Raw genomic sequence first — 18328 nt, 5'->3', positions numbered from 1 at the left:
GGACCAAAGGCCATAACAGGACAAGCCACTGCATGAGATGTTCCATCGCCAGGTATGGCTGACACAAGAAAACCCTACCAACGGCTGGAAAGGGCAGGGCTGAGGGACAGCACAGAGGTGCTGCTCATGGCTGCACAGGAACAGGCGCTGAGCACAAGAACAATAGAAGCCAGGGTCTACCACACCAGACAAGACCCAAGATGCAGACTGTACAAGGAATCCGCTGAAACCATCCAGCACATAGTATCAGGGTGCAAGATGCAGGCAGGGACAGTATACACTGAACGACACTACCAAGTTGCAGGAATCGCGTACAGGAACATCAGCACTGAGTATGAATTGGACACTCCCAAGTCCAAACGGGAAACATCCGAGAAGGTGGTGAAAAATAACAGAGCTAAGATCCTGTGGGACTTCCCAATACAGACTGATAAGCAGGTACTGGCCGGCCAACCAACCAGACACAGTAATACTGGACAAGGAACAGAAGAAAGCAATAGGAATAGATGGGGCAATCCCGAATGTCAGGAACATCGGGAAGAAAGAATATGAGAAGCTGGAGAAATATCAGGGCTTGAAAGAGCAGATAGAAAGGATGCAGAAGGTTAAAGCCAGAGTAATCCCAGTGGTAATGAGAGCACTTGGAGCTGTGACAGCTGGACTGGGAAATGGTTCCAATAAATCCTGGGAACAGCATCTGAGATCTCGGTCCAGAAGAGCGCACTACTGGGAACAGCAAGGATACTGCGCAGAGCCCTCACTCCCAGGCCTCTGGTAGAGGATCCGAAATTGAGGGAAAAATACATATATGCACCGCCCATAAGGGGGGAGGAAAAAAATTGTGTGTGTGTCTCAAAGTCAGTGAATCTTTCATCAGGCCAGGAGATCAGAGGTACACGCAGTGCGCCGTAATCCTGATGAAGGGACTCAACCAAAACATCTACTGTCCTTCCCGCTCCACAGATGCTGCCTGACCTGCAGAGCTCCTCCAGCACTTTGTGTGGGCTGTTTTGTTTTCAATGATGGGATCTGTGTGTTGCAAGTCAGACCATAAGACACAGGAACAGAATTGGGCTATTTGGTCCATTCAGTCTACTCCATCATTCCATCATATCTGATTTATTATCCCTCTCAACCCCATTCTCTTGCCATCTCCCCAGAACCGTTGACACCCTAATCTAATCTTTGACTAATCAAGCATCTGTCAGCCTCTGCTTTAAATATGCCCAATGACTTGGACTCCACAGCTGTCTGTGGCAATCAGTCCTGCAGATTCACCACCCTTTGGCCGAAGGGATTTCTGCCCACCTCTGTTCTAGATGGACGTCCCTCTATTCTGAGGCTGTACAAAGTACACTTATTATCAAAGTATGTATGCAGTGTACAACCCTGAAATTTATCTTTCCCACAGACAGCCACAAAACAAAGAAACATCATGGAACCCATTCAAAGGAAACATCAAATACCCAACATGTAAAAAAAAAGAACAAATTGTGCAAACAGCATAAAATGAGCAAAAAACACAGAAGATAAAACACCAAAACTACGAAGTCATTGAAACAGTCTAGGATGTTCAGCTTAGTTCAGTTGTTTGTTTGGTGTGTCTGTGCGTACACACACACATCCTCCTTTTAGAATACTACTTCTCCTTTGGAATGTATCTATCCTGCACCTTCCAAACTGCTCCCAGAAACTCCAGCTATTGCTACTCCACTGTCATCCCTGCTAGTGTTCCCTTCCAATCAATATTGGCCAACTCCTCTCTCATGCCTCTGTAATTCCCTTCATTGCACTGTAATATTGACACATCTGATTTTAGCTTCTCCTCAAACTGCATTCTAAAACTTCCCTCTCTTGGGATCCAGCATCAACCTGATTTTCCCAATCTACTTGTATATAGAAATCCCCCATGACTATCATAGCCCTTCACCTTTTCCACCGATCTGGCTTCACCTATCACCTTCTAGCTTTTCCATCTTCCCCGCCTCCCACCTTTTTATTCTTGCATCTTCCCCCTTCCTTTCCAGACCTGAAGAAGGGATTCAGCCCAAAACATCTACTGTTTATTCATTTCCATAGATGTTGCCTGACCTGTTAAGTTCCTCCAGAATTTTTCTGCGTGTTGCAAGGATAATAAATCAACCCTGATGGAATGGTAGAATAGACTCGATGGGCCGAATGGTCTAATTCTGCTCCTGTGTCTTGTGGTCGTCTGTATTTCTGCTCTGCTGTCTGCTTGGAGCAAGGTGGACAGGAGGAAGGACATGGGGGCTTCGAGTCTCTGGTCACAAACCTGTGGGAACTCGCTCTGCTGCATCAACAGCTCAGTGGGGCTCGCCTTGGACACCTCCGCCTGCTGCATCTTCTCCTTCTCCACCATCAACTCCTTCAGCTTCAAATGTTCACATCTGCAAAGAACAAAGAAAAGGACAACCTTATTGTGCCTCACATTCTCCCTATTCTACACACTTCATTCTGCATTGTTATAATTCTATGTCAATGCACGGTGTAATGATCTGATCTGTATGAACAGTATGCAAGACAAGTTTTTCACTGTATCTCAATAATAAACCGATTACAATTCCCTCCAATCCCAGCAAGGACAAAACACAGATAAACACCCAGTCACCCAAATCCCAACATATCTATTTCTTCATAAGGATATCCAAAACAGGTGCAGGAGTCGGCCATTCAGCCCATCGAGCTTGCTTCCCCATTCAATAAGGACTAGGAGCAGGAGTCGGCCATTCAGCCCATCGAGCTTGCTTCCCCATTCAATAAGGACTAGGAGCAGGAGTCAGCCATCCAGTCCATTGAGCCTGTTCCACCATTCAATATGAACCTAAAGACTAGGAACAGGAGTCGGCCATTCAGCCCGTCAAGCAAGGAGAAGGGGGCATGTATTCATGTCCTGGGTGACAGGTGTCCTTAATGACGGATGCTGCTTTGCTAAGGCATCACCTCTTAGAGATGTCTTGGATACTGCGGAGGCTGGTACCCAGAATGGAGCTGACTAATTTTACAATTCTCTGCAGCTTTCTATGATCCTGCGCAGTAGCCCCACCCTGCAAACCAGACGGTGATGGAAGCAGTTCAAATGCTCCCCACAGTACGTCAGTCAGTTTCAAGTGACAAAGCAAATCTCCTTAAACTCCTGACGAAGTGTAGCTGCTGTCTTGCCTTCTCTACAACTGCATCAATATGTTGGGACAGGTTAGATCCTCAGAGATATTGACACCCATGAACTTGAAATCTCAATCTCTCTCCTCCCCCGCCCCCCCCTTCTGATACCTCTAAGAGGATTGGCTTGTGTTCCCTCATCTTACCCTTTCTGATCTTATTGAACGGTGGAGCATACTTGTTGGGCCGGATGGTGACTCCTGCTCCTAGTCCTTATGATCTTATTGAACAGTGTAACAGACTCAATGGGCCGGACGGCCACTCCTGCTCCCAGTCCTTTGTTTCTCAAAGACACCTCCCCCACCCCATTCTTCTGAATTCCAGGCAACTCAATCTCTTCTCATAGGCTAACCCCTTCATCTCTGGAATCAACTTCATGACCCTTTTCTGCACCGCCTCCAAGACCAGAATATGTAAGGAGACCAGATCAGTGAATTCTTTATTCCCTAGAACGTGCAGAATGAGGTATACAAAATTATGAGGGGTATAGACAGGGTAAATGCAAGCAGTCTTTTTCCACTGAGGTTGGGTGAGACTAGAACTAGAGATCATGGGTTAAGGGTGAAAGGTGAAATGTTTAAGGGGAACCTGAGGGGGAACCTCTTCACTCAGAGGGTGGTGAGAGTGTGGAACGAGTGGCGAGTGGCCAGTGGAAGTGGTGGATGCAGGTTTGATTTCAATGTTTAAGAGAAGACCCGATAGGAGGGGTATGCAGGACTTTGATCTGGGTGCGGGTCAATGGGACTAGACAGAAAATCAGTTCTGCATAGACTAGATGGGCTGAAGGGCCTGTTCTGTATCACACCATTCTATAAGATCAGCAGGCTCAGATGCCAGGTCCATCCACAGTGCGGCATCATCAAACTTGGCATCGTTCAGATGAGATGTTAAACCAAGGCTTCAGATGGTGACACGAGCCAAGGAACGAGAAATGGGAAGAGGGAGAAAATTCAAAAAAATCAGAGTTACAAGGCAACTTGAGAGTCCTCGTGCAGTGATATCGGTGTCGGTGATGAGGAAGGCAAATGCAATGTTAGCATTCATTTCAAGAGGACTAGAATATAACCTTGGGCTCAGCAGTTTTCAAACCCCTAAAACTGGGGAAGGTCCCGAGGAGGTTCACAAAAATGACCTCATGAATAAAAGGATTAATATATGAGGAGCGTTTGATGACTCTGGGCCTGTACTCACTGGAGTTTAGAAGAATGAGAGAGGATCTCGTTGAAACCTATTGACAGGCCTCGATAGAATGGATTTGGAGAAGATGTTTCCTACAGTGGGGGAGTATAGGACCACAGGGCACAGCCTCAGAATAGAGAGATGTCCATTTAGAAAAGAGATAAGGAGGAATTTCTTTAGCCAGAGACTGGTGAATCTGTAGAATTCACTGCCACAGATGGTAGAGGAGTCCAAGTCATTGGGTTTATTTGAAACGGAGGTTGACAGGTTTTTGATTCATCATGATGACAAAGGTTACAGGGAGAAGGCAGGAGAATGGGGTTGAGAAAAAATAACATATGAGCCATGATGGAATGGTGGAGCAGACTCGATGGGTTGAACGGCTTAATTCCGCTCCTATGCCTTAGGGTTTTAAGTACATGGCTCTCTGAAAGTGGGTTCACAGGTGGGCATGGTGCTGAACACTGGCCAAAAGTCAGGGCATCGTTTAGAAGAAATTGTTCCAGATGTTGGTGAGGCTGCATATGGAGTATTGTGATCAGTTTTGGTCACCCTGCTATAAGAAAGATGCCATTACGCTGGAAAGAGTACAGAAAAGATTTGTAAAGAAATTGCCAGGACTTGAGGGACTGAGTTATGGAGAGAAGATGACCAGAGTGGGACTTTTCTTGAGGGACTGAGTTATGGAGAGAGGTTGTCCAGGATGGATTTTTTTTCCCTTTGGAGTGTATGAGAACAAGGGATGACCTTACAGAGGCGTATGATAGGGTAAATGCACATAGTCTTTCTCTCGGTGTTGGGGAAATTAAGATCTAGAGGGCACACACACACAAAATGCTGGAGGAACTTAGTAGGTCAGGCAGCTTCTAAAGAAAAGAATAAAGAATAGGTTTGAGGTGAGAGATTTAATAGGGACCTGAGAAGCAACTTTTTCACCCAGAGAGGGTTGTCAGTATATGGAACGAGCTGCCTGAAAAAGTGGTTGAGGAAGAGGCAATAGCATTTATAAAGATACTTGGACAGATGGGAAAGGTCTAGACCAGGGGGTCCCAACCTGGGATACACGGATCCCTCAGTTAATGGTAGTGGCCCATGGCATAAAAAAGGTTGGGAACTTTAGAGGAATATGGGCCAAATGCAAGCAAATGGGAGTAGCTTAGATGGGGATCTTGGTTTGTATAGATTAGATGGGCTGAAAGGCCTGTTTTTGTACTGAAAAGTCACAGCCATTCAGTAGACATGGAAGACCTGCAGATGCAACTTCTAATGAATTTCAGTGGTGACATCTCACCTAACATCGATCCCAAATGATCTACAACAACCACAAGAAGTGGTCTTGTCACGGCCACCTGCCTCTCTGTGGAAGTCTCCAATGTGTAGGCTGGCCACAGCTTTCCCTACGTTATACGGGTTGAGACACTTCCGGAGGCCCAGGGTGGGGAAGCAACCCTCCCAAATGCAAGTGCAGACTCACTTCATCTTGGCCAACATCTGGTTCTTGCGCTCGAGATCACTGTCCAGTTTCCTTCGGAGGTCTTCATTTTCTGTCTGTAGCTGCTTACACAGAGTCTGGAACACACAGATAGACACAGGCACAGAGACACACACGTACACACAGACACACAGATAGACACAGGCACAGACACACATACACAACACAAAGGAACAGAGACACACACGCAGACACACACACACACGCAGGAACAGAGACACAGACACACACCCACACAACAGAGGAACAGAGACACACATACACAACACAAAGGAACAGAGACACACACACACACACACACACACACACACAGGCACAGACACAAGCACACAGACATAACACAAAGGAACAGAGACATACACGCAGACACACACAGAGACAGTCACAGGCACAGACACGTGTGCACAGACACACACAGACACAGGAACAGAGACACACAGATACACACCCACACACACAACACAGAGGAACACAGACACAGGAACAGAGACACACACAGATACAGAAAGACAGACACACACACCCGGCCACAGAGGCACACATGGACACAGGGAGACAGGAACATGAGAGAGAGAGAGAGAGAACACAGCATGCGTGAAGGAACTTCACCTAGATGGAAACAGCTGTTGGAGTTATACAGCAGGGAAAGAGGCCCTTCGGCCCAACTCGCCTGTGCTGACCCAGCTGTCTATCTACACATCCTATTTCCCCATATTTGGCCCACCACCCAGGATGTGCTCTCCCCTCATCACCACCGTCAGGGAGGACGTACACGCACTCAATGTTTTAGGAACAGCTTCTTTCCTCCACCATCACATTTCTGAACAGTCCTCATGACGTCTTTTGCAATATTTATTTATTTTGATAACTTATAGCATGTTTTTTGTATCGCACTGTCTTTTGCTGCCACAAAACATCAAATTTCACGACATACGTCAGTTATCAGTGATTCTGATTTCTGAACATCCCATGAACACCAATTTCAAAGGAGATGACCTGTGCTGGAGAGGATTACTGCCCCCTACCTGCAGGATGGCCGTCTTATACTCATTCTTCTGCACTTTGGAAGAGAGTCGATTGAACTCGACGGCCATTCGGCCCAGGTGGGCGAGCAGGTGCTTCTTGTTGGTCTCCTCAGCAAACATGCTGAGGGAGCTCTCCAGTCGCTGCAGGTGAACCGACAGGTTTCCGTCCTCGTTCGCCAGCTGCTGAAGAACATCCTGGACGGAGAAGGGAAGACATGCAGGTCAGTCCCGGTCCCTCAATCAAACGGTTACAGATCGGGGTTCATGGTCGGGTAGCGGTTAGTGCAATCGCTTTACGGAGCCGGCCATCACCGAACACGGTTTGATTCCTGCTGCTGTCTGTCAAGAGTTTGTACGCTCACGCCGTGACCGCGTGGGTCTCCATCAGGTGATCCGGGTTTCCTCCCCTATTCCAAAAAAGCGTATGGGGTAGGGCTAACGAGTTGTGGGCATCCTACATTAAGCACACCGTTTTTCATATCTGCAGGTGCTACACCTCACTTTCTGGTTGCATTTAAGTACCGCCATACTTACCTGGGGCAAAGTAGGGTGAGGATGTCCTACTGAACTTGGTGCTGGGGCTGGCAAAGATATCTATGCGTGGGACCCTGGAAGTGGGCAGCAGAGGGTTCCACCTGGGCAGAGTGCCTGGCAGTGCTCCAGGAGTATATCTGTGTCCCGGTTACCATGGATAGGGAACGCACGGCATCCATGGATGCATTGTGGGAACTTTGAGCGCCACAGGGGATAACCGTCATCGTTGGCAGAGATGGGAACATTTTAATTTCACTTAGTACACGTTATAGTCACAATGAGAGAGCTGATACCGTCAATCAGGCAGTGGTAGTTGGAATTTCTGGGACATGCTCTGAGGATAGAGAAGCACAAACAACTTGCAGCGACTGGAAGAATTGATGGAAGAAAAAGTCACGGTTGACAGCACAGGACAGTCATGAGTTACACAAGGGATAGGCAGGCAAAAGTTTCAAAGAGCTTATTAGAACTTCTCAGATTAATTGTGTTAGTCTTTATTACTGTTGTGGTATTGTAGAACATAATTTGTAATAAACATATTTCTGTCAGAAACAAAACCGTGCAGTCATTCAAAGGCCCCAGCAGCTCATCGCTGGACCCTCATGACACAGGTCCCAGGGACCCCTGACAGCAGCTAAGGAGACGCAGGGTCCAACCCCAACCGCTCGGCCAAAATCAGCCCTGCTGGGCAACACTCAACCCAGAGGTGGACACTGAACCATGGTCAGATGGTAGAGTAGCGGTTACTGTAACGCTTTACAGCAACAGCGATAGGAGTTCGATTCCCACCGCTGTCTGTCTCCCTGTGAACGTGTGGACTTTCTGCGGGAGCTCGGGTTCCTGCCACGTTCCGAAGTTCTACAGTACAGGTCAGGGTTAGTGAGTTGTGGGCGTGCTATGTTGGTGCCTGAAACTTGGTGACACTTGCAGGCTTCCCCTCGGACTGCGTAGGTAGTTGATGCAAGCGATGTATTTCACTGTGTGGGTCAAAGTGAGAAATAAAGCTAACCTTATTAACAACAATGTCTCACTCAACGTCAGTAAAACCAACTGATCATTGACCTCAGGAAGGGGAAGGAGAAAGAACATGCCGAACAATCTAAGATATGCAAGACTTCCCCAGGGTTATGATCACCTGTACACTCAAGCGAGTGTTTGGGAGATCATAAGATATAGGAGCAGAATTAGGCCAATCAGCCCATCAAGTCTGCTCTGTCATTCCAGCATGGCAGATTTACTATCCCTCTCAACCCCGTTCTCCTGTCTTCTTCCATAACGTGTGATGCCCTAATATCACTTTAAATATACCCAGCCTTCACAACCGTCTGTGGTAATTAATTCCAGGTTCACCATCCTCTGGCTAAAGAAATTCCTAACCTCATCTCTGTTCTAAAGAGATGTCCCTCTATTCTGCGACTGTGCCCTCTGGTCTTAGACTCCCCCAATATCGGAAACATCCTCTCCTCACCCACTCTATCTAGGCCTTTCAATATTCAATAGGTTTCAGTGACATACCCCCCTCATTTTTCTAAATTCCAGTGAGTACAGGCCCAGAGCAATCAAATGCTCCTCATACATTAACTCTTTCATTCTCAGAGTCATTCTCACGAACCTCCTCTGGACCCACGGGACGGATTTGCTGACCATTGTAGGTATTTTTTGCCGGTGCAAATTCTATAAGCAGCCACATTTTCTGAATTGTTACTAGCAGTCCTCAGGAAGGGAACCCGGTTGTAACCTGGGACAATGGGTACCAACCTTCCCCTCCCTCCAAAACTTCCATCAAATCAGTTCCTTCTTTGGCAGCTTTCGATTCTTGGTTCCTCTATTCAGGCCCTTGTTCGTTGCTGTTGCTTAAACCGACTGCGACTGAACTTCCCGACCTGACATCTGCATTACCAGCTGACGCAAAACAGATGTCCTTGGCTACTGTTCCAAGTCGCCAAGTTTATTGTCATTTTCCACCATAAGCTGCTGGTACAGTACACAGTAAAAACGAAACAATGTTCCTCCAGGACCCTGGTGCTACATGAAACAACACAAAACTACACTAGACTAAGTGAGACAGCACAAGGCTACACTAGACTACGTAAAACAACATAAAAACTGCACTAGACTACGGACCTGCACAGGACCACATAAAGTGCACAAAACAATGCAGGGCAGTACAATAATTAATAATCAAGACAATAGGCACAGTAGAGGACAAATTACAATATAATAATAAATGATGTAGATGTCAGTCTAGTCTCTGAGTATTGAGGAGTCTGATGGTCTGAGGGAAGAAACTGTTGCACAGTCTGGTCGTGAGAGCCCGAATGCTTCGGTACCTTTTGCCAGATGGCAGGAGGGAGAAGAGTTTGTATGAGGGGTGTGTGGGGTCCTTCACAATACTGTTTGCTTTGCGGATGCAGCGTGTGGTGTAAACGCCTGTAATGGTGGGAAGAGAGACCCCGATGACCTTCTCAACTGACCTCACTATCTGCTGCAGGGTCTTGCGATACAAGATGGTGCAATTTCCGAACCAGGCAGTGATGCAGCTGCTCAGGATGCTCTCAATACAACCTCTGTAGAACGTGGTGAGGATGGGGGGTGGGAGATGGACTTTTCTCAGCCTTCACAGACAAGTAGAGACACTGCTGGGCTTTCTTTGCTATGGAGCTGGTGTTGAGGGACCAGGTGAGATTCTCCGCCAGGGGAACACTAAGAAATTTGGTGCTCTTAACAATCTCTACGGAGGAGTCGTTGATGTTCAGCGGAGAGTGGTCGCTCCGTGTCCTCCTGAAGTCAACAACCATCTCTTTTGTTTTGTTCACATTCAGAGACAGGTTGTTGGCTCTGCACCAGTCCGTTAGCCGCTGCACCTCCTCTCTGTATGCTGACTCATCGTTCTTGCTGATGAGACCCACCACGGTCGTGTCATCGGTGAACTTGATAATGTGGTTCGAGCTGTGTGTTGCAGCACAGTCGTGGGTCAGCAGAGTGAACAGCAGTGGCCTGAGCACACAGCCCTGGGGGCCCCCGTGCTCAGTGTGATGGTGTTGGAGATGCTGCTTCCGATCCGGACTGACTGAGGTCTCCCAGTCAGGAAGTCTAGGATCCAGTTGCAGAGGGAGGTGTTCAGGCCCAGTAGGCTCAGCTTTCCAATCAGTTTCTGAGGAATGATTGTGTTGAATTCTGAACTGAAGTCTATAAACAGCATTCGAATGTCCAGGTGGGTGAGGGCCAGGTGGAGGGTGATGGCAATGTCGTCGAATGTTGAACAGTTGGGATGGTACGTGAACTGCAGGGGGTCCAGTGATGGGGGCAGCAGGGTCTTGATGTGCCTCATGATGAGCCTCTCAGAACACTTCATGATGACGGATGTGAGTGCAACGGGACGGTAGTCCTTGAAGCAGGACACTGAAGACTTCTTCGGCACGGGGATGATGGTGGCGAGCGATGGTGGCGTCCTTGAAGCACGTAGGAACAGCGGTGTTGCTCAGGGAGATGTTGAAGATGTCAGTGAGAATCTCAGCTGACTGATCTACACATCCTCTAAGCACTCTGCCAGGAATATCGTCTGGTCCAGCAGCCTTCCGTGGGTTGACCCTGCACAGGGTTCTCCTCACATCGGGCACGGTAAGACACAGCACCTGGTCACTTGGAGGAGGGGTGGTCTTCCTCGCCGCCACGTCATTTTCCGCCTCAAAACGAGCGTAGAAGTTGTTCAACGCATCTGGGAGGGAGGCATCACCAGCACAGGCAGGTGGTGTTGTCTGGTAGTTGGTGATGTCCTGAATGCCCTTCCACATGCGCCGTGTGTCGCCGCTGTCCTGGAAGTGGCTGTGGGTTCGCTAGGTGTGTGCACGCTTTGCCTCTCTGATGGCCCGGGACAGTTTGGCCCTCACTGTTGTTAGGGCTGCCTTATCACCTGCTCTGAAGGTGGAGTCACGGGTCCTCAGCAGCGCATGCACCTCTATGGTAATTCATGGCTTCTGGTTAGAGCGCGTAGTGATCGTCTTGGACACAGTGCTCGTGGCAACTGTTCAATTCTTAGATTAGACTGTTAACTGATATTTGCTTTGCATTTTAACAACTAATTGTCTGCTGCTATCTTGTACATGTTTATTTAGAAAATAGACCCTTCTAGTCCTGCGAGCAGTACCATCCCAGCAACCCCTGACAATCCTGACTGATTCTGTGAATACACGGCTCCTCAGTAGAGAGGGGTCACTGAACCAAACTCCTGGGCATTCAGATCACAGATAACTTCACCTGGTTCCTGAATATCACCTCCCTGACAAGGCGGCACACCAGCACCTCCACTTCCTCAGGAGACTGAGGCAAGCGAGGTCGCTCCCCACCATCTTAACTGCGTTTTATAGCAGTACCATTGACAGCGTCCTGACAAGTTGCATCTCCATCTGGTATGGGAACAGCCATGCATTAGACCTGAAGTCCTGACAAAGGACTCTGGGAATGGCTGAGGGGAACATAAGACCGTAAGGTTCAGGTGCCAAATTAGGCCACTTGGCCCAGCGAGTCTGCTCCGCCATTCTATCATGCCTGATCCACGTTTCCTCTCGGCCCCACATCTCCTGCCTTCCCCCTGTGTCCCTTCATACCCCAACCAATCATGAACCTATCAATCTCTGCCTTAAATATACATACAGAGTTGGTCTCCACAGCCGTCTGTGGCAATGAATTCCACAGATTCGCCACTCTCTGGCCAAAGGAATTCTTCCTCTCCATTCTAAAAGGCTGCCCCTCTATTCTGAGGCTGTGTCCTCTGGTCTTAAGAGTCCCTCACCACAGGAAACATCCTCTCCAATCCACTCTATCAAGGCCTTTCACCATTCGATAGGTTTCAGTGAGGTCACCCCTCATTCTTCTGAATTCCAGTGAATACAGGCCCAGAGCCATCAGACACTCTTCATATGACAAACCATTCAATCCTGGAATCATTTTTGTGAACCTCCTTTGAACCCTCTCCAACGTCAGCACATCTTTTCTGAGATAAGAGACCCAAAACTGCTCACAACACTCCAAGTGAGGCCTCACCAGTGCTTTATAAAGTCTCAACATTACATCCTTGCTTCTATATTCTAGTCCTGTTGAAATGAATGCTAACATTGCATTTGCCTTCCCCACCACAGACTCAACCTGTAAATTAACCTTTAAGGAAGCCTGCACAAGGGCTCTGTGCCTCAGTTTTTTGTGAGACACAACACATGTCTCCCTACCTACCACCCATCAGGAGTGTTGAATACGGAGGGCCCTTAGTATTATTAAGGATCTCACCCATCCATCCAGCATTCTGTTTGATTTTCTACCATCAGGCAGGAGACTACAATGCATAAGAAACACCAATGGTCAGGATGAGAAATAGTTTCTTCCCTCTAGCCATTAGGCTTCTGAACTCCCTGCCGCATCGTATTCAAAGTGTCACTGGTTAACCTGCTCGAAGTGACTGGTTTTAAGGCATCAGTAACTTGCCTTTCCCCCTTCTCCTGTCAGCAGAAACGGTTCCACCGGGCTTACAGATCAGATCATTACACAGTGCATGAAGGCAGAACAAGGTAAAACAATAGCAGAACGCAGAATAAAGTGTAAAAAGTCTTACATAGGCACGTGGTTGAAATAAAGATGAGGGGCTGTGTGGAAGGGTTAGATTAGCCTCGGAGCAGATTACAAGTTTGCTACAACATTGTGGGCTGAAGGGCCTATACAGTACTGTGTTGTTCTACATTCTCTGCTCTACAGAGAAAGCGCAGTGAGGTAAACGATAAGTGCAAGATCATAACAAGTTTAATTGTAAGGGCAAAAGTCCATCTCATCATACTAGGGAACTATTCAGTAGTCTGATAACAGTGGGGTAGAAGCTGTTCTTGAGCCTGGTGGGACGAGCTTTCAGGCTTTTGTATCTTCAGCCCGCTGGGAGCGGGGGGACGAGAGAATGTCTGGGGTGCATGAGCCTACCTGCACTATGCCCTGAAACTGCAACTAGCACTATAATTGCCGTTCCCTTCTTGTTCTGTACTACCTCAATGTACCAATAGAGTCATAGGAGCAATACAGTGTGGATGCAGGCCATTTGGCCCAACCAGGCCATGCTGGCCAGGCTGCCCACCCAGACACTGGCAGTTTCCTGTTTTCAGCCAGATCCCTCCAAGCCCCACGTACCTACCAGTGATTCTTAAGCAATACTGTTGGGCCGTTCTCAACCATTCCCTCTGCCAGCTCGTTCCACAGACTCACCACCCTCAGCGTGAGGAAGCTGCCCCGCACAGGTCTCTTTTAATTCTCCCCCCCTCCCTAGATCTATGTCCCTGATTCTGGACTTGCATATGGAACAATCTGTCTGGATGGCATCCAAACAGCTTTTCACTCCACCTCAGAGCACGTTGACAATCGAGGTTTCAAGATTAGCTTTACGTGCCACACGTGCATCGAAGCATACAGAGAAATGTGGTGGCTCGCTTCGAATCAACTTGACCAGGATTGTGCTGGGGCAGCCCGCAAGTGTCACCACATTTCCGGCGCCAACGTAGCGTGCTCACGCTCACTGTACGTCTTTGGAACGTGGCAGGAGACTGAAGCACTCAGAGGAAAGCCACACGATTAAGGGAAGAACGTGTAACCTCCTTACAGATAGCAGTGGGAATTGAACCCCAATCGTTGGTGCTGTAAAGTGTTACACCAACCACTATGCCAACGTACTGTCCTTCACATCCGTGTCCACCTCAGGTTTGACCACAGCCATGCAGGCCTGATTTTGGCCAAACTCCTCCCAGGCCGCGATGGGAAGTGAACCCTGATTACTGGTGCTAACCGTTACCCTACATGTGCTAGGCATGTGCCCGGTGTGAACATCACCAACAGCCTGTCCTGCTCCAGGCACGTTAACGTCACGGCCAAGAGAGCTCAACAGCATTTCTACTTCCTCAGGAGGCTAGAAAAAGCTGGCATGACCCCTTGACCCTTGATGCATCCTGTCTGGATACGACACACACACAAAATGCTGGGGGTAGTAAGTAGGTCAGGAGACTACAATGCATATCTATGCCCCCCTCGAAATCAATAACAAATTAATCCAAAATATTAACTCTCATTTCACAATGCCTGACTGGTTAAGTATTTGATACATTGCTTGAGGTCCCTTTAAAGAGTTTGGTCAACGCCATCTGTGCAGTTGCTTCATCTTGGGATTTCTGTTCTATTTAGAGTGGAACATACTTGCACACAGCCAGCGAGTACTATGACTCACACATTACGTAAGATACTAACGACCAGGGTTGCATTGCGCACATCCAGGCACTAACCTGCATCCCCAAGGCTAATAAAGTCAAACTTTAATTGTCATTCAAACATACATAAATACACATGAAACAAAACAGAGTTCCTCTGGGACCAAGGTGCAAAACCTCACCCACCCCAGACATTCTCTCTTCCCCCCTCTCCCATCGGGCAGAAGATACAAAAGCCTGAAAGCTCGTCCCACCAGGCCCAAGGACAGCTTCTGTCCCGCAGTGTCGATACTCAAGCAAGGACAGTATGATACAAAGAGCGAGCCATTTGGCCCATCAAATCTGTTCTGCTAATTCATCATGGCTGATCCATTTTGCTTCTCAGCTCCAAGCTCCAGTCTTTCCGCCCCCCACCCCGCCCCCGGTATCCCTTCGTGCCTTGACCAAACAAGAAATCTATCAACCTCTGCCTTCAATTCTGGAATCATTTTTGTGACCCTCCGCTAAACTCTCTCCAATTTCAGCACATTCGTTCTAAGAGAGGCCCAAAACTGCTCACAATATTCCAAGTGAGGCCTCACTAGTGCTTTATAAAGTTTCAACATTATATCCTTTCTTTTATATTCTAGTGGCGCGTGGCCAAGTGGTTAGAGCGTTGGACTAGCAATCTGAAGGTCGTAGGTTCGAGCCTCGGCCGAGGCACTGTGTGTGTCCTTGAGCAAGGCACTTAATCACACAATGCTCCAGCCTACCCAGCTGAGAATGGGTACCGGCAAAAATGCTGGGGGTTAACCTCGCGATAGACTGGCGTCCTATCCGGGGGAGAGTCTCGTACTCTCAGCCACTTCACGCCATGAAAACAGGCATAAGCACTGGCCTGATGGTCCACAAGGCTCGTGACAGACTTTTATATTCTAGTTCTCTTGAAATGAATGCTAACATTGCATTTGCCTTCCTCACCACAGACTCAACCTACAAATTAATTCCTTTGCACCTCAGATTTTTGAATTTTCTCTCCATTTAGAAAATACCCTTTTATTTCTTCTACCAAAGTGCATGACACTGTATTCCATCTATCACTTCTTTGCCCATTCTCCTAATCTGTCCAAGTCCTTCTGTAGCCTCTCTACTTCCTCTAAACTACTATCCCCTCCACCTATATTTGCATCTTCTGCAAACTTTGCAACAAAGCTATCAATTCTGTCATAAAAGTCATTGACATATAACATAAAAAGAATGGGTCCCGACACAGATCCCTGTGGAACACCACTAGTCACCAGCAGCCAGTCAGAAGAGGCTCCCTTTATTCCCACTCTTTGCCTCCTGCCAATCAGCCACTGCTTTACCCATGCTAGAATCTCTCCTGTAATACCATGGGCTCATAGCTTGTTAAGCAGCCTCATGTGTGGCACCTTGTCAAAGGCCTTCTGAAAATCCAAGCATACATCACCCGATCTCTGTATCTTTATCCCGCTTAAGAGAAAGCTGGCTTGTTTAAATCTTGTGTGATTGATCTTTTAAACGTCTTGAGGTGGTGTCGTGCGGCGTCCATGCGGGGCTGGGGGCTGGCCTGTTCCATCGGTGCTGCCATCTAGTGGAAGGCCAGCTTGACTGCACGCACGTGTGCATTTGCAGTCTGCTGAGAACTGCTTGCTCTTGCCGATAACAGCCACGCACCATCAGTTGACAGGACATGTCACTCAGGGGCTTGGGCTTGCCCTGTGATGGACTGAGCTGTATCCACCACTTTCTGTAGACTTTTCACTGGTCAGTGGACAGGGCAGTGAGTACAGCAGCAGGGATGTCATGTTAGAAACTTACAAGTCAATGGGACCACACTTGGAGCAGGTAGTGCGTGCAGTTCTGCTCATCCCATGGGAAGGATGTCAATAAGCTGAAGAGGGTGCAGAAAAAATTAACACGGACGTGCCTGGGACTGCAGGACTGAATAGAGTGAGACTCTTTTCCCCAGGAGTGAAGGAGGCCAAGAGGCCAAGAGGTGTAATTGGAATTGGTTTATTATTGTCACATGTACTGAGATACAGTGGAAAACTTGTCTTGCACATTGTTCATACAGATCAGATCATTACACCGTGCATTGAGGTGGAACAAGATAAAACAATGACAATGCAGAATAAAGTGTTGTGGTTACAGAGAGAGTGCAGTGCAGGCAGACAATAAGGTGCAAGGTCATAGCATGATAGATTGAGAGGACACAACTCAGCACATCATGAAACCCGCCTCTCCTCCATCAACTCTGTCTACACTTCTCGGTCTCAGTAAAGTAGCCAGCGTAATCAAAGACCCCATCCACCCCAGATATTGTTCCCCCCTCTCCCATCGGGCAGAAGATACAAAAGCCTGAAAGCACATCCCAGCAGGCTCAAGGACAGCCTCTACCCCATTGTTATCAGACTCTTGTACAATAAGACGGACTCTTGACCTCACATCTAACACATTATGATCTTGCACTTTATCATCTACCTGCACTGCACTTTTCTGCCGTCTTTTACACTACTTTATTTAGAGATGCATCCCAAAGAGTCCACACAGAACAAGTACATCCGTGTGACCAATCGCACTGCTATCCCGCTCATCTCTGTACTGAGGGAGGAGACCCCGAGAAAGCCCACGTGATCATGGGGAGAACATGCAAAGTGCTTACAGACTGCAGGAGGAATTGAACCCTGGTCGCTGGTACTGTAAAAGCGTTATGCTAACCTCGACACGACCAACCCCACAGGGAGACTACACAGATGCCGGCTGCCCGCTCTATCTGTGCCTCTCATTATCTTATAAACCTCTATCAGATCTCTCTCAGCCTCTGCCGCTCCAGAGGAAATAGTCCAAGTTTGTCCAGCCCCTCATTATAGTTCATGCCCCCTAATCCAGGCAGCATCCTGGACCCAGCCATGGTTGGTACTGACACTGTGACCCAAAGGGAATCAAGGGGGAACCAGAACCCCAAGGAGATTAAAGATATAGAGGGAATCAGGGACCAGATGAGGAGATTTAGAGCAAGCCAAGCATCACCCACCTTTCAGACACAAGAAATTCTGCAGATGCTGGAAAACTTGAGCAACACACACAAAATGCTGGAGGATTTCAGTAGGTCAGGCAGCATCTATGCAGGTGAATAAACAGTTCACACTGTGGCCTGGGAAGGCTTTTGCCCAAAATGACGACTGTTCATTCCTTTCCAGTGCTGCTGCTGCTCGACCTGCTGGGATCCCCCAGCAGCCTGTGCCTGTCGATCACCCACCTCATTATTCCTGTACGTTGCAGTAAGATGATTCACGTACGCTGAAACACAGTGAAGTGTGCTGTTTGCATCAACGACCAGCACAGTCCGAGGATGTGCTGGGGGCAGCCCGCAAGTGTCACCACGCTTCCGCTACCAACACAGCACGCCCACAACTCACGAACGCTAACCCGTACGTCTTTGGACTGTGGGAGGAAACCGGAGCACCTGGAGGAAACCGACGCGGTCACGGGGAGAACATACAAACTCCTTACAGTCAGTGGCGGGAACTAATCTCTGATCCCTGGCGCTGAAGTAACATTCTGCTATCCGCTACGCTCTGGTGTTGCCCTATTAATTCTCAGTACTTTTTATGCCTTGCAGCTGTAAAACAACAAACTTCACAGTGAGTCTGATACCAAACTGTGGGCATAGCACCACGGTAGCA

General features: G+C 48.1%; 1 protein-coding gene across 3 annotated transcripts in view; it reads right to left on the bottom strand.

Moving 5' to 3' along the window:
* tnip1 (TNFAIP3 interacting protein 1) overlaps positions 1 to 18328 on the bottom strand; it is a 116973-nt gene that overhangs the window by 41635 nt on the left and 57010 nt on the right. For all 3 annotated transcript variants that reach the window (XM_063053034.1, XM_063053033.1, XM_063053035.1), the window contains exons 6-8: positions 6877 to 7071; positions 5834 to 5928; positions 2294 to 2408 (exon numbers count right to left, since the gene is read on the bottom strand). In XM_063053034.1, coding sequence (XP_062909104.1) covers positions 2294 to 2408; positions 5834 to 5928; positions 6877 to 7071 — 405 coding nt within the window. The remainder of the gene's footprint in view (positions 1 to 2293; positions 2409 to 5833; positions 5929 to 6876; positions 7072 to 18328) is intronic.

The sequence above is a fragment of the Mobula hypostoma genome, chromosome 7 (assembly GCF_963921235.1).
Source record: "Mobula hypostoma chromosome 7, sMobHyp1.1, whole genome shotgun sequence".
NCBI lineage: Eukaryota > Metazoa > Chordata > Chondrichthyes > Myliobatiformes > Myliobatidae > Mobula > Mobula hypostoma.
This window is presented reverse-complemented; position numbering and strand designations above follow the sequence as displayed.